The sequence below is a fragment of the Ictidomys tridecemlineatus genome, chromosome 2, assembly GCF_052094955.1.
Source record: "Ictidomys tridecemlineatus isolate mIctTri1 chromosome 2, mIctTri1.hap1, whole genome shotgun sequence".
In the NCBI taxonomy this organism is placed as follows: domain Eukaryota; kingdom Metazoa; phylum Chordata; class Mammalia; order Rodentia; family Sciuridae; genus Ictidomys; species Ictidomys tridecemlineatus.
This window is the reverse complement of record NC_135478.1, coordinates 118,680,631-118,699,336: the sequence shown is the minus strand read 5'-3', so window position 1 is coordinate 118,699,336 and position 18,706 is coordinate 118,680,631. Positions and strand designations below refer to the sequence as shown.

At 41.3% G+C, this 18,706-nt stretch overlaps 2 protein-coding genes across 10 annotated transcripts in view; one reads left to right on the top strand and one right to left on the bottom strand.

Annotated features, from left to right (window-relative positions):
* Positions 1-542: 542 nt before the first annotated feature.
* On the bottom strand, positions 543-13,963 carry Hscb (HscB mitochondrial iron-sulfur cluster cochaperone). 7 transcript variants are annotated; one of them, XM_078039662.1, is made up of 7 exons: positions 13,737-13,963; positions 12,453-12,549; positions 12,024-12,113; positions 11,313-11,457; positions 6,197-6,244; positions 4,726-4,827; positions 543-2,870 (listed from the first exon to the last, which is right to left on the bottom strand). In XM_078039662.1, the coding sequence occupies exons 1-7, from the start codon at positions 13,961-13,963 to the stop codon at positions 2,776-2,778; spliced, it is 804 nt and encodes a 267-aa protein (XP_077895788.1). In that variant the 3' UTR covers positions 543-2,775. The 7 variants fall into 7 exon arrangements, with proteins under 7 accessions (XP_077895788.1, XP_077895791.1, XP_005336093.2 ...); XM_078039665.1 differs by lacking the exon at positions 4,726-4,827 and adding an exon at positions 3,240-3,308; XM_005336036.5 differs by lacking the exon at positions 4,726-4,827.
* Positions 13,964-13,985: 22 nt separating this feature from the next.
* The window catches only part of Chek2 (checkpoint kinase 2), a 42,590-nt gene continuing 37,869 nt past the window's right edge, over positions 13,986-18,706 (top strand). For 2 of the 3 annotated variants that reach the window (XM_005336033.5, XM_078039661.1), the window contains exons 1-2: positions 14,186-14,292; positions 16,140-16,688. In XM_005336033.5, the coding sequence (XP_005336090.1) occupies positions 16,364-16,688 (325 nt within the window). In that variant the 5' untranslated portion in view covers positions 14,186-14,292; positions 16,140-16,363. Of the gene's footprint in view, positions 14,127-14,185; positions 14,293-16,139; positions 16,689-18,706 lie in introns of those variants that run through there. The other variant, XM_040292002.2, reaches the window with a different exon arrangement.

Below are 18,706 nucleotides of genomic sequence, written 5' to 3'. Positions count from 1 at the left end.
AGAGAGAGAGAGAGAGAGAATTTTTAATATTTATTTCTTAGTTCTCGGTGGACACAACATCTTTGTTGGTATGTGGTGCTGAGGATCGAACCTGGGCCGCACGCATGCCAGACGAGCACATTACCTCCTGAGCCACATTCCCAGCCCCCAAATCACCCATTTTAATTTTTTAAATATTTATTTATTTTCTTATGTGGTGCCGAGGATCCAACCCAGGGCCTTGAACATGCCACATGAGTCACAACCACAGCCCCAATGACCTACTTTTTAATTTAACTTTTGGTGGTGTTGAAGATTGAACCCAGGGCCTCACAAGTGCTAGGCAAGTGCTCTACCACTGAGCCACATCCTAGTCCTTATCAACCTTCCTCCTTCCATCACCCTTTCAAAAATTAGAATAATAAGTAGGAGAGCTGGATTCAAAGCCAGGTAGGTGTATTAGCTTGCCTGGGCCGCTATTAACAAAATACTAGAAACTAGACTGCTTAAATAGCAGAAGTTCATTTTCTTTTTTTCTTGAGAGAGAGACAGAGAGAGAGAGAGAGAGAGAGAGAGAGAGAGAGAGAGAGAGAGAGAGAGAGAGAGAATTTTAATATTTATTGTTTAGTTTTTGGCGGACACAACATCTTTGTTTTTTGGTATGTGGTGCTGAGGATCAAACCCGGGCCGCACGCATGCCAGGCAAGCGCACTACTGTTTGAGCCACATCCCCAGCCCCAGAAGTTCATTTTCTTACATTCCCAAAGCCTTGAAGTCCAAGATTAAAGTGCCAACGTGGTCAGTTTGGTTGCAGAATCTAATATTTTCTCAGAGGCCCCATCTCCATATATAGCTGTCTTAGGTGTTAGAACTTTAAAATATGAATTTTGGGGAGGTGGACACAAACATTCAGTCCACAACACCAGCACTGTTTGGCACCAAAGCCTGGGAAGATATAGCTGCAAAATGATCAAAACTTCTGTTTTTTTTCCTGATACTATTATTAAGATAGGTGTGGGAAGTGGGGTGAATAATTTGCTTCACTTGTTGGTCAAAAACAAATCCAAGTGGGGCTGACAAGTTTTTAGACATCTAGCAACAGATCTCCCACAGAGCTTTGTTAAGGAACACTAGAAAGGGTTCCTGGATTTAGAAGTCCCACTAAACTTGGAATTTAGACAAAAAGGGAAGGCATTTGGAAGAAGAAAAAAACAATCCCACTGACCTCAGAAGCCATGACCCAGAACAGTGTTTTAAAATTAATCCCCCAAATCAGAGATGGTTTGCTGTGGGGCCTAGCAGTTTTTCCAGCTGATGGCAACAGGTAAAGGGAAAGTTTTTTTCAAGTTCCTCTAAAGATGTGTTTGAGGCAATTTCTTTTTGTGGTCAGATTGTTTGGGTCCTGACAACTGTTCTGAGGAAGGAATAAAAATTGTCTACAGAAGTATTTCAAACCTCTTTTCATTTCATTCCTCCTTCTTTGCAAAAGTACTAAAGGTATTTGGGACATTTGCTTGCATTAAAAATCATTTACTTAAAGGACTCCTGGTGTGTTTTCAGACAAGTAAGACATTCTTGTCAGATTTAAGGGGTCAGGGGTGGGGGTGGAGATTGTATAGATAGTCCTAAGTACCTTTAGGTCCAACACTTGCTCTAATTAATTTGCCTCTTGAATACTAAAATGTTCACTGAGTGTAATGTGATCAGTATTCACAAAACACAATTTTTAGACAATGCAAAATAACTGCAATTTTAAGCTTTTGAACAAATTGGTTTAGTAAGTGATTCTTTCTAGAAGTGTTTGAATGTATTTTTTTTTAAATCAGAATTTTCTGTTTGCTATTTTAATCTTTCCTGATCAGAGACTTAAAAAACCAAAACAAAAAACAAACAAAAAAACCACAAAAAAAGCAACAAAAAAAACCAACTTTTTTTTTTTTTTTCCTGGACATGGATCAAAAACTTAAACTGAATTTCTTAAGATCCAAAAGTGGGAGGTAAAGCTGTTTTGGGCTGAATTAGAAGACCATGGAAATAGTGACAAGAGAGTGTCAATTATCCAGAGAATAAGTAAAGTTGTTCCACCCTACCCAGGAGGAGTAGAACTAGGGCTAACATTTACTATCAGACTAGTTCTTGCTAGCATTATCTACAGGCCAAAGAGACCTCTAGGTGGCTTTGCTTTTTATCAAACAGAATACACCCAAGGCCACAGTAACTAAGGGCACTGCCCATCAAAGTGAAGGTCATACCATGAAAAAGAAGTTGTGGCTCTTGGGCAGAAGCTAGTCAACTCCAACCAAATCTGGCTTATTGCCTGTTTTGTAAATAAAACATTATCTCTCTTTTTTCTTTCTTTCTTTTTTCCTGGTAAATGAAGTTTGATTGAAACATTGAACTCATTCTTTCATTTAAATATTGTCTTGGCTGCTTTTGTGCTAAAATGACAGAGTTGAGAAGTTATAAGAGAGGTCATATAAGCCCATCAAGCCTAAAATAGTCACTATCTAGACATCTGTAGAAAAAGGGCCTCAAGTTGTCCCTTCCCCACCTCCTCATCCACTGGCCTAGGTGGGATGCTTGCTGTATCAGGTATTACATGAAGTCAGTTGAAGAAGTGACCACTCAAGCTCTGACCTGATTGTTTTTCCTCCAGCACAGTGAACTTTGCCATCCATTAAAGCTTGAGCCACAGACTGAAATAAAATGATATAAAGGTTAAAGCATACCTATTTTCAATTAGCAGAAGCCAGGAAAGAATACAGGAAATTTGTTTTTAAAACTTTAAATAAGTAATTAACTATAGGGAATCTTCTTTAACTTGATCTTTTCTTCTATATTTGAAAAGTATTTCATCTTTGTTAAAATTTCCTTGGCTTTTTCAAAGTCATCTGAAATAAACAAGAGACACTGACGTCAGGCTTCATTTTAAGCAAGAATAAGACCTACTCTGGCAACCATGGCAGCTAGATCAAAGCCAAGTCTGGGTTGTTGGAGGGGCCCTCAATTACTCAGAAAATCAGCAAGGGGGAGTGAGGACATCTGAATTATTAAGGGGACAAAGAGATTAACCAAAAGGAGGCAAGAGCACATGTTTACAGGGTTTGGAGAGGGTCCCAAATAATAAATGGACTGTGTTTTAACAGTTTTCCCCTAACACATATGGTAGTAGCCCTGCGGAGGCCGTAGAAGAACCAGATGCTTCTCTTAAGACAGGTGCCAAGGGGCTGGGGATGTGGCTCAAGCGGTAGCGCACTCGCCTGGCATGAGTGAGTCCAGGTTCGATCCTCAGCACCACATACAAACAAAGATGTTGTGTCCGCCGAAAACTAAAAAATAAATATTAAAAAAAAATTCTCTCTGTCTCTCCTCTCTCTTAAAAAAAAAAAAAAAAAAAAGACAGGTGCCAAGGCACAGAGCTGTCCTCAGATGGCTTTCAGTCTCTGAGAATGATGCCCTAAGCTGGTGGCTTTCAAGTGAGCGTGATTTTGCCTCCAAGGGGACATGTGACAATGTCTGAGGCATTTTTAGTTGCTGTAACCTGGAAGGTGTTACTGGCATCTAGTGGGTACAAGCCAGGGATGCTGCTAAATACCTTAAAGTGCAAAGGACAGCCCTTTATGACCAAGAATTATCTGACTCAAAATGTTGGTAATGTGGGGCTGGGGCTGTAGCTCAGTGGTAGAGCGCTTGCCTTGCACGTGTGAGGCACTGGGTTTGAGCCTCAGCATCACATAAAAATAAATAAAATAAAGGTATTATGTTCATCTACAACTAAAAAAAATTTTTTTAAAAATGTTGGTAATGCTGAGGTTGAGAAAACCAGACTTAGATAAATACAAAATAATGTGATGAGTGCTGAAGTGAATATATGTTATAAAAAATTACCCAGATTGAAAATAAAATGTCAGAAAAAAGCTTCAGAGGGCTGGGGATGTGGCTCAAGTGGTAGCGCACTCGCCTGGCATGCGTGCGGCCCGGGTTCGATCCTCAGCACCACATACCAACAAAGATGTTGTGTCCGCCGATAACTAAAAAATAAATATTAAAATTCTCTCTCTCTCTCTCTTTAAAAAAAAAAAAAGAAAAGAAAAAAGTTTCAGAATACATAAACTATGATGCTATTTATACAAAGATAAAAAATATGCAAAAGTGATTTACTGTTATATCCATTAAAACTACAAGAAAAGCAATGGAATGATTAATAGAAAATTTGGGAAAGTGGTCACTGTGAAAGGGAATAGCAAAGGGTCTGCAGGGAGCTTGGAACACCATTTCTTTTTTTCTTTTCTTTTTTTCTTTTTTTTTTTAATTTAGAGACAGTCTCACTGAGTGAGGCACTTAAGAACTGCCTCAGCCTCCCCAGCTGCTGGGATTACAGGCATGCACCACCATGCCTGGCTATCCTTACTTTTTTAATATTTATTTTTATTTTTTAAAAATATTTGTTGTTTACTTGTAGTTGGACACAATATCTTTTAATTAGCTAATTAATTTATTTTTATGAGGTGCTGAGGATCGAACCTAGGGCCTTGCCCGAGCTAGATGAGAGCTCTACTGCTAAGCCACAACCCCAGCCCTTAATATTTATTTTATTGTATTTATGTATGTATATTGGCATGTATATATTTATTTATTTTGGTACTGGGGATTGAACCCAGAGGCACTTTATCACTGAGCCACATCCCATCCCTTTTTATTTTGAGTTAGGATCTCACTAAGTTTCTTAGGGCCTTTTTCAATTACTGAGGCTGGCCTTGAACTTGCATTCATCTTGCCTCATCCTCCGAGTTGTGGGATTACAGATGTGCACCACTGTATCTGGCATCTTTTTAAATATCCAAATATCTGAAAATTAGGGTAAAACATACAATTTATCAGGTTATTTATTTATTTATTTTTTGGTGGTGTAGGGATTTGAACCCAGGGCCTCACACATGCTAGGTTAAGTGTTCTACACTGAGCCTTATCCCTGGCCCTTCACTTCACTCCTTTACTTCATAACTTATATGTCGTTATGTTTATATAGTGAGGCTTTTTTTTTTGGGGGGGTGGTGGTGGTACTGGGAATCAAACTGAGGACGTACTGTGCTCTATCACTAAGCTATATATCCCAGCCCAGCCTGCATCTTTTTATTTCTTTCCTTTTTTTGAGAGTCTTACTGTTGCCTTTGGTCTTGAACTCCCGGGCTCAAGTGATCCTCTAGCCTTAGCCTCCCAAGTAGTGGCTTACAAACATGTGGCACTGAGTATGGCTGGGGGTCTTGTCCTTGACCCCACCCCATACTGGATTGCACACAGAGACTCTCTACCACTCAGCCACCCTCAGGCTCTTTTATTTTCTTTTTGAGACAGGGTCTCACTAAGTTCCCAGGCTAGCCTGAGACTTGTGATCCTTCTGTCTCTACTTCCTGACTAGCTGAGAATACAAATGTGAGCCACTGTACTTGGCTTCTATTACTGTTTTGAACTTGTTTGTTAGATCAATTGAGAATAATGAAAAAAAAAAAAAGTATTTGACATTCATTTATTCCTTTTCCAATAATCTTCTTTCCTCTATGTAGACCCAAATTTCAGACCCGTATCATTTTCTTCTATTTCTTTTTTTCCTGCAGTGCTGGGGATCAAATCCAGAGTCTTGTGCATGCTAGGCAAGTGTTCTATCACTAAGCCATACCCAGTCTTTCTTTCTCTCTGAAGAACTCCTTTTAGCTTTTTTTTGTAAGGCAGGTCTGCTGGCACCAAATTCCTTTAGTTTTTGTTTCTCTAAGTACTTTTCCTTCAGATTTGAAGGATGATACCATAGTACAGAATTCTAGGTTGATAGACTTTAAATACTTCACTTTTTTTTTCTTTTTTGGTCCTGCTGGGGATTGAACCCAGGGCCCTGTGCATGCAAGATAAGCACTCTACCAACTAAGCTATATCCCCGGCCCAATATTTCACTTATATACCTTACCTTAGTTTCTTGCTAAAGTGGAATGGAAGTACCTTCTTCCTATTTAATGTTTCACTGGGATATTTCTGTTTTTGGTTCACAGTTTGTTTCTATAGCAAGACTATAACTCTTTAAAGACAGAAGTATAATTCATACATATTTTATATTTCCAGGTACCCATCAGAGGATAAGTATATAAAAGCTACTCATTGAATGAACAGTTATACCTCAATGCTTAAAATTTCTTTCCATATTTAACAAAGTCAAAAAATAGAATACCTTGTTCAAAAGCTCTGCTCACGCTGTCAGTACATTCTTTCTGTTTAGCTGAAAGAGAAACCATTATCTTAGTTTTTCTATTTAAATAGACTCATAATACCACTTTGTAATCATCTAGCTGTAAAGGCAGGAAGCTTAGATTCAAGATTATAGTTTCATAACCTTTGTTTCTGAATATACCTCAATGGTGGCTGCAGTTTCATGCAGCACCAGGCCAGGCGGCTGAGGGAGGTGGATCACAAGTTTGAGGCCAACCTCAGCAGCTTAATGAGACCCTGTTTCAAAATAAAAAATAAAAAAGGCTATGGGTTTAATTCAGTGGTAGAGCACCCCTGGGTTGAATCCAAGTACTACCTCCAAAAATAAACACATAAAAAGAAAAAATAAAAAGAAGCAACACTGGCTGAACCTCATTTCACAGTTTTTTTTTTTTTTTGTATCAGGGATTGAACCCAAGAACGCTCAATCACTGAGCGACATCCCAAGCCATCCCCAGCCCTTTTTATATTTATTTTGAGATAAAATCTTGCTAAGTTGCTGAGGCTGGCTTTGAACTTGTGATCCTCCTGCCTCAGCTTTCTGAGCTACTGATTACAGGTGTGTGCCACTATACTAGGTTACACTGTTTTTTAGCCCATGGAAGGTCTGAGAGGCAATCGCTGAGGTTTATAAAATTGTAGGAAATCAAATTTTAAAAAAAAGGGATAGGAGGAGTGCTATAGTTTGGATAAGAATCTTCCAAAGGTCCTTGTGTTAGAGGCTTGGTCACTAGCCTATTGGAAAATGGTGGAACTTTTAGGAGACGAGGCCTAGTGGGAGGCAATTAGGCCATTGTGGGTCACTCTTTTTGCTTCCTGGTTTCTCTGAGGGGAGTAGCTTCCTCCACTGTATCCTTCTGCCATGATGTGCTGCCTCACCATGGGCCTCCAGAGCAGTTGGTTCAACCAAACATGAATGTAGACTTTCAACGGGGCATGGAAACGCACGCATGTACCTACAGCAACACGGAAGGCAGGAAAATAAAAAATTCGAGTCCAGCCTTGGCAACTTAGCAAGCCTCTAAGCAACTTATCGAGACCCTGTACCAAAATAAAAAATAAAACCAAAATGGGCTGGGGATATAGCTCAGTGGCCAAGCACTCCTGGGTTCAATTTCTAGTAATCTCCTCCTCAAGAGACTGATACCTCTAAAAATGTGAGCCAAAATAAGCCTTTTTTTTTTTTTTTAAATTTGTAAGCCGATAACCTCAGGTATTTTGTCAGAGATGGAAAGCTGACTAACACAGGGGACAAGGATATGCCTCATTGCCTCCAACAAGTAGTCTTCCAGATATCAGTGAAAAAAAATTAACACCTGAGCATCACGTATCAGCAGGGCACACCAAGTATTTTAGGAAGCTATCTCATATTTCTTTTGCTTCTTCATTAGAAAATGTGGAATTTTAAAAATTACCGAGTTTTCCAGATATAAATAATACCAATCATTTATACAGTGCCTTCTTTCAAAGAACTTTGAAATACATCATATTACCAAGGTAGTTAAAGATAGGTAGGGAGACAATTGTTCCATGACTGGGAACTGCGGGAGCCGCGAAAAGAAGCCCAGGCACCTGACTTCTAGCCCAGTGTTTGAATCTTGCCTCTTGAATAGCAACTGGCATCAACGAAAGAGCACTGGACGGTAAGTCCACAGGCTCTGAAGTCCTAATCCCAAAACTAACTGGTTCTGTGACCTTGTACATTTACTTAATAAGGCCTGACTGGTACCGGCTGGGGAGGAAATGTAGGAATTAAATCTAAATCAAGGTCTGTTCTACATGCTCGAAGTCAAGAACTAGACTAAGTGTGTGACCCGCTTTTTTTATCTTTACCTCATTTCCTTACAACAAGCAGTACTAATAGTTTCTGTTTTATGGATGAGGAAACTGAGGCCGAGATGCGTGAAGTCACTTGCTCAAGGTCACATAAAAAAGTCAGAAGCAGTGGTAGCAATAGACCCACGTCTCCTTCCCCTCAGAGCTTCATGCTGCCTTGCTTTCTGAAGCAGCAAGCCCTTCTGATTGCATGCTCTGGGTCTCTCCTTTCTCTACATCACCCATTCCTAATGCTATTAAAACATTCTATTTTAATAAATATTTCCTGAGTTCCTGTTATGCTCTGAGTACTGTAGTGTGAGCTGAAGATGTGGGGAAAGTAAAAAAGCAGGCATAATTTCTGCTTCTTTAGAAATCTAGTGGGGAGATCAATATTGTTCAAATAATGTCACACAGAAGTGTATAGTTATAACTGTGATTAATCTTAAACAGGAGAGGTATAGAGGTCAAAATGGTACAGAGGTCAAAAAAGCCTTCTCTGAGGAGTGGTGACTGCTCCCAGATCTGAAGGGGTTAACTTAGATGGGGTCTGGGGGAGATGAGGATTTTGGGCAGCAACCACAACATATGCAAAGGCGCTGGAATAGGAGGGTGCCTGGTACAGATGAGGAAATGGAAGCCACTGTGTCTATAGTGAAGCGGACAAAATGGAGAAGAGGCCAGAGCATATGGCGTCTTATAAGCCATGCTGAAGATTTTGGTTTTGCCAGGTGTGGTGGTGCACACCTATAATCTCAGTGATTCAGGAGGGTGAGGCAGAAGGATCACAAGTTTAAGGCCACCGCTGACAGCTTAGTGAGATCCTGTCTCAAAATTAAAAATAAGAAGGGCTGGATATATAGCTCAGTGGTAGAGCTTCCCGGGGTTCAATCCCCAGTTACTCCCCCCACCAAAAAAAGTTACTCAGGAGACAAGGTAGGAAGAGATAATTTGAGTTCAGAAATTCAAGACCATCCTGGGCAACATAGTGAGACCTTGCCTAAAAAAAAAAATAAATAAAAAATTAGTTTTAAACCCGAGGACAGTGAGAAACCACTTAAAGCTTTTTAGGAAGGCCAAGGATGGTGATTAATTTGGGTTTCAAAAAGATTACACAATGACAGGAATATTTAAATCTGGCAGACAGACCAGTTAGAAGCTATTGCAGTTGTCCAGGTGAGAGGGAATGGTACTTGGAACAGGGTTGTAGCAGTGAAAATAGTGATGATGGGTGGGATGGATGAGACACATTTAGGTCACTCTTTAAGACTTGGTGATGGATTGATTATGAAGGGAAGAGAGAATTAACTTGTTATGATATCTGCTAAGGGTTTATACTTGTTCAGCTATATGGTGTCATTCATGTAACAGAGGGAACATTGGAAGAGGCACAGGTGATTTGGTGGAAAGGCAAAGAAAGGAGACACATAACTTTCAGTTTAAACATGCTGGGTTAGAATATATAAACTTCATGAGGACACAGACCATATCTTTTTTGTTCCTTCCTATATTCTACGTCATTTATAGTGCTTGATACATAGTAGGCAGACTATAAATATTTGAAAAAGTGCATAAGCACATATAATCTGTATGAAAACCTGGGAGTCTTTTCTAAATAGAATGGTTAATTTTATGTGTCAACTTGGATAGGCTATGGTGCTTGGGTGTTGATCAACTCTGGTCTATACAAGGCTTGATGGCACATACCTCTAACCCAGCTAGCTACACAGGAGGGTGGGGCAGGAGAATCACAAGTTCAATGCCAGCCAAGGCAACTAATGAGAACCTGTCTCAAAATAAAGAATAAAAAGGGGGACTGGGGTTGTAGCTTAGTGGTAGAGTGCTTGCCTTGCATGTGTGAGGCACTCGGTTCGATCCTCAGCACCACATAAAAATAAATAAAATAAAGATTTTAAAAAAAAAAAAAAAGAATAAAAAGGACTAGGGATATAGCTCAGTGGTAAAGTATCCCTGGGTTCAACTACCAGTACTGGGAAACAATAACAACAATGGTCTAGATGATACTGTGAAGGTGTTTTTTATGTGATTAATATTTATGGGGCTGGAGTTGTGGCTCAGTGGTAGAGTGCTCACCCAGCATGTGTGAGGCCCTGGGTTCGATCCTCAGCACCACATACAAATAAAGGTATTGTGTGCAACTACAACTAAAAAATAAATAAACATTAAAAAAAAATATATATATATATATATTTATAATCAGTTGACTTTATTGTATTTATTTTTTTGCAGTCCTGGAGATCAAACCCAGGGCTTTTCCCAAGCTCAGCAAGTGTCTACTATTGAGTTACATCCTCAGCTCTCAGTTGACTTAAGTAAAGATTACCCTTGGTAACGTGGGAGGGTGTCCTCCAATCAAGTAAACACATTAAGTATAAAAAAGGAGAAAGAATTCTACTTCAAGACTTAACATAGAAACTTGACCTGAGTTTCTAGCTTGTTGGCCTGCTCTATAGATTTTAGATGTGCCAGACCCCACAATCATTCAGGCCAACTCCTTCAAATAAACCTATCTGTATCATATGGGTTTTCTAGAAAACCCTGACAGATATACTATGGAATAAAATAAGAAACAAACCCATTCAGGATCAGAAGGTCAGAATTTCAAGGTTTGTCCTGTTGCGTATCTACTTTGTGACCTTGAGTGCCTGTGCTTTGTGATCTTGGACATTTCTGCCAACTTCTGAAGCCCATTTTACTTGTTAGAGATAAAAATAGTATCTAAATCATATTGTGAGTAAAAAAGATCACTGCAATATACAAAATATAATTATGTTCTTGGTTTAAGGCTGCCTTCTAGCTGGGTACACTGGCACATGCCTGTAATCCCAGCTACTCAGGAGACTGAGACAGGAGAATCAAAAGTATATGGCCAGCTTGGGCAACTCAGTGAGGCCCTATCTCAAAAAATAAGAAGGTCTGAGGATGTAGCTCAGTGGCAGAGCACTCCTGACTCCTGGGTTCAATGCCCAGTACCAAAAAATAAACAAAACAACAACAACAAAAAACTGCCTTCCACATGGTTAGAGGTGTTGCAAATTTTAACTTCAAGCAAAACTGGTTTTAGTATGATTAAGGAAAAAAAAATATTCCTTGATTCCTTATTATGAACAATGTGCTGGCAAGTGCTCTACCCTTGAGCCAGAATCCCAACACCCAACATGTACTCTATGTCCATTTTTTAACTTAATCCCAGACATGTATGCATAACAACAATAAAATGCATTCAACATTTGCTCTTTCACCTTGTATAGTGGATTCAATTTCTTTCATGGCAGCTTCACTTTGAGCTTCTGCAAGTTTTTCATTGATTTCCATTATTTCCACGAGGAACTGACTATCCATTTCATAATCTGTCCCTTTAGGAATCTCTATCCCATGAAGCTTTAGCTATTGAAGCATAGAGCAAGGAAAATAAGATTGGTTAGAAAAACTATGACCAGAGTCATGTAAATCTTGCTTACCCATCAGAATAAAATACCACTCATGGGGAACACTTGATCCGTCTCAATAATAAAAGTGTGAGGTAGGCTGTCAAAACCCTGAACAGAGACAGGAGTTCTGAAACAGCATCCCACCTTATGTTACCTGGAACTGTGTGGCCCTGAATTTAAAATAGATGTTTGTAAACTTTCTATTTAAAATTTTCTGGATTCTAAGATGTTCTTGGGAGGAAAAAACAACAACAACAAATAAAACCCTGAAGTTACTCTTCCCTAAAAACTATCATTATCAAATCCTTGAAATTTATAGAAAATGATTAAAACAATGCAATTGGGGCAATTAAGATTTACAAAGAATACTCAGAAAAGTACACTTGTATAATATTTTTTTTTCTTTGTATACGATCTCTGAGGCTAAATATCACTGGGTTCCTGGACTTGCTAAGGTCTCAAGCACACTTCTGCTGAATACAGGGGGAAGTTATTCATAAAAGACTTGAGAAATCACCTTACAAGGTATAGTCCCCTGCTCAGGGGGGCCAGCAGGGTCTTATAGGCCTCATTCACCAGGGTTGAATGCTTCTCTGAGAAGTCCTTTTCAGTCTGATAATAGAGAAGAAGACAGTCTTATTATCATTGAAATCTGCCTTCTCATTCACAAACTTTTATAATAGGCTGATAGGCAGTCATCTAAGGAAGTGGCCAGAGTAGAACTGGTGCTGGGTGAGGTCTTTAATTTTAGCTCATGAGTTCTAAGTTGTCTATGTAATCCGACAAACAATGTGAGGGAATGACATTTCTAGGGCCTGCTTGGTGGGGTCCCGCTGCCACAGGGTGGAGCTGGTAGTCTAACTTTGTCCCTGATAATCACATAATCACAGGCCACTGCTACCTACCCAGTGTATATGTGTCTGGGGAATATTGGGGTGGCCAATAAATTACCTGAGATCTCTGGTTGAAGAAATCTGGGTGGACAAGACGCTGTAGTTGCTGAAACCTGTGCTGGAGTTTTGTAGTGTTAACTCTGAAGGAACGGTTGCTAAAAGGAAATTGGGAGATAAAATTCATGTCACAGATGTTTATAGATTTATATGTTATGAGACTGGCTCTTATAGGGAAGATGTAATTAACATGAAGAGAGAGAATTTCAAAAAGTGGTTAGGTGCTATGAAGGAAAGTTGAACAGGGTCAGAGAAGGTGGCAATGTGTGGAGAGAGATGACATTTGAACTAAATCCTGAATGATACAGCTGATTAATCAAAGATCAGAGGAAACTGTCATCCAGCAGAGAGAACTTCAAGTGCAAAGACTCTGAGATGGGAGGCAAGATTGGAAACTTAGCAGGGCCTGGTGCTGCACGCCAGGCAATCATAATCTCAGCAGCTCAGGAGGCTGAGGCAGGAGGATCACAAATTCAGTCTGCCTCAGCAACAGCGAAGCACTAAGCAACTCAATGGGACCCTGTCTCTAAATAAAATACAAAATAGGGCTGGGGATGTGGCTCAGTGATCGAGGGCCCCTTGAGTTCAATTCCAGGTACACCCCCTTCCACACAAACACTTGACAACTTAAAAAGTCGGGTTACTACAGCCCATCATAAGTGCTCAGTGACTGGTGGGAACAGATTAGGGGAAGGGTCATTCTGAAATCTAACCTATCTTTCCAACGTGCAGGTTCCTTCATCCCTGTCTCCAACTTTAACCCAATCTCCTTCTCTTCCAACTCCCAGAATCTGCCTTACTTGCTTACCAGTTCAGCTCTACCCACACCTCTCCAGGCTACTCAATCTTCAGAATAATGAAGGGAAAAACCAAGCATGCTAGACAAAGGCCACATCTCCAACCCTCACTCTCTAATCTTGGACTCCACTTCGATACTTCTTTTTTAAAAGTCTTAACCCAGCTCCAACTTCTGGAGCCTTTCCCTTCTCTCAAGTTCGGCCTCTCATCTTCCCTTCTCAGTCAGGAAGCTCTGGCCCCTCAAGTCTCCCTCCCCAGTCACCCTCGATTTCCTCCATTCCCCGCCCCTCCCCTTTCCTCTCCATCCTCAAACGCCCCTTCCCTTAGTCCCCGCCCCTCGGTTTCCTCCTGGAGACCCCTCCCCGACCTCGCTCTCTAGGGCTCCACCCACTATCTTAGCAGCCCGGCCTTCCCACTCCCAAGCCCGATCGGCCCTCCTCTCACGCAGGCCAGCCCCCGACGTCTCTCCCGTCCCGACCTCCTTTACCAATCCATGAGGCTGAAGTAGTCTCGAGTCGGGTCCGGCGGCTGCAGCGCTCGGCACTGGTGGCAGAAGAACCCTTCCCCCCGCCCGGGGCTGCCGCAGTTCCAACACCTCGCCGAACCGCTTCCCTCTTCCGACGCAGCATGGCAGCTTAACACTCTCCTTCCGGGGACCCCTGCGGGCCGCAACCCCCATAGCCGACACAACACCTGGGCCCTCCCACCCCACATCTGGCCCGTGGCCTATCTGGCCGCGGTCACCTGTCGGGGAGAAAAGCGGAGAGCGTGGCCGCACACACGAGTGCTGCTGATTGGCTGTAGAGCTGAGGGGGCGAGGTCTCCTGGGGGGAACTTGGACGCTGAGTTCCGCTTGCGTTCTAAACTACAATTCCCAGTAAGCATTGAGGCCACACGTGGTGGTCACATCCGCTGCTCCTCATTGGTCGGGCTGCGGCGGGGGGTATTTTGATTGGCTGAGGGTGGAGTTTGTATCTGCAGGTTTAGCGCCACTCTGCTGGCTTCGGCTGCGGAAAATTTGCGGCTTCAGGTGGGCTCACGCGGTGAGTCATAGTGGAAAACTTAACTTGGGTGCTTGCGGGTTCGAATCCCATTCCTAGGGTCCTAGCAAGGGGAGTCCTCCGAGCTTCCGCATTTCTGGATTTTTTTGATCTGGAGGGGGGAGCGCGTGGGCGACACTCTTCCTTTGTAGCTAATCTTCGAGGTGAAATTTACTTTCCCTCTTACTACAGGTTGAAACAGGCCTGGATGTACAGGATGAGAAAGAACAGACTTGTGCTTCTCAATACCAGAGCGGAGTTACTTTGTAAAGACTTCTATAAACATTAGTAATTATTGCCATTCTTTAGATTCAATCTCTAAAAATATACTTCTTGAGAACCCAACCTTAACTGCTAGGCGCTGCAGGAACTGGAAACGCAGTTAGTAGGATATTCTAAGTGTTCATAAGTTAAGTGTGTGGGATGGGGTGGCAAGGAATGGATAGGAGAGGATCAGTCCTCGCTGGGACTCAGTTTCTCTATTTGAAAGAAAGGTTGTTTGGCATTTGGAAGGCCTCTTGATTTCCCTGGGACTAGAATTCTGTTCCTAGTCTTATAGATTTGCTTTGGTTACTTTGTTTTTTCACTCACCACTGGTCTTCCATTAAAAATAGCTCTCCATTAGCAAACATTATGAGGGGAGGAACTTTACATGCATTACCTCAGTTAATCTTCACGGTTCATCTGTTTTTTTTCAAATGAGGAAGCAGGTCAGAGAGGTGATTTATTGAAAGCTCACTACTTGTCAGACTGGAGAAGTATTGCTCAACAAAACTGCAGAGGGGCTTGGGATGTAGCTTAGTTGAAGAGTGCATGCTTAGCATGTATGATGTCCTGGGTTCCCCAGCTTTGGAGGGAGGGGCACAGGGAAGCATCAGAGGGATTCAGCCTGGCTGAGGCAGTATTAGACCAGCAGGTCCTGGAGTAGTAGATTCCGCCATGGCATCACTTTCCTGAATATGTTTGAAGGATAACCATCTGGACCTTTGTATCTCCAAAGCTATGTAAATGCAGTTAGTATGAGTATAGCTTTTTACTGGCCCAGAGTGTGGGTTGGAGGGAATGTACCTTTTTATTTTGAAAAACAAAATCTGATTAGATCATTGAAATTTTCTTTGGCTTTACTGGTGATTCTGTTTTTCAGAGTCTATCAAGTGAATTAAAGGGTCAGAGGCTCTGTTATGATCTCCTGTGATCCAGTCATTCCTTTAAGATTTTATCAAGGCTGGAAAGTGTTTGCAACTTTGAGCCACGTGTTAGTTAGCATCAAAAGGGGCTGGGGCTCAGCGGTAGAGCGCTCGCCTTGCATAGCATGTGCAAGGCCCTGTGTTCCATCCTCAGCACCAAATAAAAAATAAAATTAAATAAAGGTATTGTGTCCAACTCCAACTGAGAAATAAAAGAAAAAAGGGTTAGGTGGATTTGTCTAGAGCAGTCCTCTTTGGGTTCTGCCTCATTATGTGAACTTGCCCTTAGTTAGGTGTCAGGGAACCTAGACTGAACAAATAGGACTTAATTCCAACCCTACTGGAGAATACAGTGGGTATAAGGGGCACAGACATTTTATGCAAATGATTTCCTTAAAGTGGTAAAGGGAGTTACTGTACAGTTTCTTTTTATCAATCTTGTATTCCATGTCCCTTTTCCTTTCAAAGCGTATATGAAATTTAATTGCATTATTGATATATATTAATACACTTGTATCCTAATTTTCAATAATTGGATGCATGGAATTTTTTATGAGCCTCCCAATTCAATTTTATTGTTTTTTGTGTATATGTAATCTTCAAATTATTTATATATATATATATTTATATATATATATTGATATTTTCTCTTGTGCTTTATAGCTGTTAGACAAAATGCTGATCCAGTGAAAGTGATCTTATGAAAAGCCCAACCCAGAAGAACCAGAAGTGGACTATTAAGATTTTAATTTTTGCAGAGCACGCTTGACCTGGATTTTTTCTTTTCTTTTTTGTCACTGTAATATGTCCATTCTTGACTCTTGAACTTCAAGCCTTGTTCTTTGAAATTCACCTTATTTTTGGACACTTAACTTTTTGAAGTCGTGATGTCTCGAGAGACGGATGCAGAGAGTCAACAGTCCCACAGCAGCACCTCCCCTCAGGCTCACACCAGTGGTGTCTCTTCACAGTCCCAAGTCCTCTCCCCACAATCCCACGGGTCCTCACAGTCCCAAGGCACATCCAGCTCTTCTACCAGCACGGCACCCACCTCCAGCCAGTCCTCTCACTCCAGCTCCGGGACGCTAAGCTCCTTAGAGACAGTGTCCACTCAGGAACTCTATTCTATTCCCGAGGACCAAGAACCTGAGGAACCTGCCCCTGCCCCTTGGGCTCGATTATGGGCCCTTCAGGATGGGTTCACCAATCTTGGTAAGACCTTTGTTGTGTTATTGTATTCTATTCAGAAAAGCAATTACAGATGATTGTTGCAGCATAAAACTCAGGATACTTTTGGCATGATTCTGGAGTTTGAAAGTGATGAAAGAAAAAAGAGCCACTGGTGGGTAGTGCACTGGCTTTTACTTGCTGTGGATTCCCTTCATTTATTCAAATATTAATGGGGCATTTGCAATACGCTGTGCATCTGAAAATCTGAAGAGAGCTGTGGATCCTCTTACAGATTCCGCTCGGAGTGGTGGCGCACACCTGTAATCCCAGCGGCTCAGGAGGCTGAGGCAGGAGGTTCAAAGCCAGCCTCAGCAAAATCAAGGCTGCTAAGCAACTCCAGGAGACCCTGTCTCTATGTATAATACAAAATAGGGGCTGGGGACGTGGTTCAGTGGCCACATGTCCCTGAGTTCAATCGCTGGTATAAAAAAAAAAATTGCCGATTCATGCAAAGTTGAAAACATTATCTAATCATAGAATCTTTGCCATTTAACCCCTGATGTGGTTTGATATAGCTTCAAAGCTGTTCAGAATAGGCATGGCTCTTGGGCTGGGGTTGGGGAATCAGTGGTAGAGTGCTTGCCTAGCATGTGCAAGGCGCTGGGTTGGATCCTCAGCACCACATGAAAAATAAATAAATAAAATGAAGATATTGTGTCCAATTACCACTAAAAAAATTATTTAAGAATAAGGATGGCTCTTTTGTTGCTGGGCTCGCTCTTTTGTTGACCACCTGTTTGTTATTTGTTTTTGGTACTGGGGATTGAACCCAGGGGTGCTTAACCACTAAGCCACATTCCCAGCCCCTTTTTTTTTTTTTTTTTTTGAGATGGGGTTCACCAAGTTGCTTAGGGCCATGGTAAGTTGCTGAGGCTGGTTTTGAACTGTGTTCCTCTTGCCTCAGTTTCCAAAGCCGCTGGGATTACCAGGCTATTTTTTGTTTTGAGCCAGAGTCTCACTAAGTTGCCCAGTCTGGCTTTGAACTTGTGATCTTCCTGGCCTCAGCCTTCCAAGTTTTACTGGGATTATATGCATGTGCTGCCATACCTGGTATAATCTTAAATTTAGAAGTATATATTTGGAGTTATTGTTCCTTTTTTTGAGCCATATTTTAAAGATATGCTTATAGACTTAGGTGAGTGAGAAACAGAAATGGTAAGAAATCATGAAATGGGATGCATTCGTTTTAGTAGTCACAAAACATTCAAAGAGCCTAAGAGGACTGGGGATATAGCTCAGTTGGTAGAGTGCTTGCCTTGCATGCACCAGGCCCTGGGTTCAATCCCTAGCACCAAAGAACAAAAACAAAAAAGAACCTAAGAGGGTGACCAGTAGATAATAAAAGTGTTCCCCTTCCCCACCGTATTGGGGATTGAACTCGGGGCTTTATGTATGCTAATAGTAAGCATTTTACCACTGAGCTACATCCTCAAGCTCCAGTGGTAGAACACCTTTTTTTTCCCCCTCAAGTACTGGGGAAAAAAAAATTGTGAGAGCACAAATGTGAGGCTTTACTTCTGCACTCTGAATTCTGTTCCATTGATTTATGTGTGTATCCTTATGTCAGTACCAAACAATCTTGGTTACTGTGGCTTACTAAATTTTGAAATCCAGAAACATGAGTCTCAATTTGCTTTTCCAAGATTGAGCTATTCTGGATTCCTTGCATTGTCATATGAATTTTAAGCTTGTCACTTCCTGCAAAGAATGCAGTTGAGGGTAGTTGAGTCTGTAACTGGGGGAGTCTGGACAACCTTATAATATTGTCTTCCAATCTATGAACATGGAGTTTCTTTCCATTTATTTCAGTTCTTCTTTAATATCTTTGAATAAAACTTTATAGTTCTCACTATACAAGACTTGCACTTTAAAGAATTTATTCCCAAATCTCTGCTTTAATGTTTACCTTTTGATTGTGATAAAATCTAAACAGAGCAGCCGGGTTGTGACTCAGTGTGGTAGAGCACTCGCTTAGGCACTGAGGTACTGAGTTCGATCCT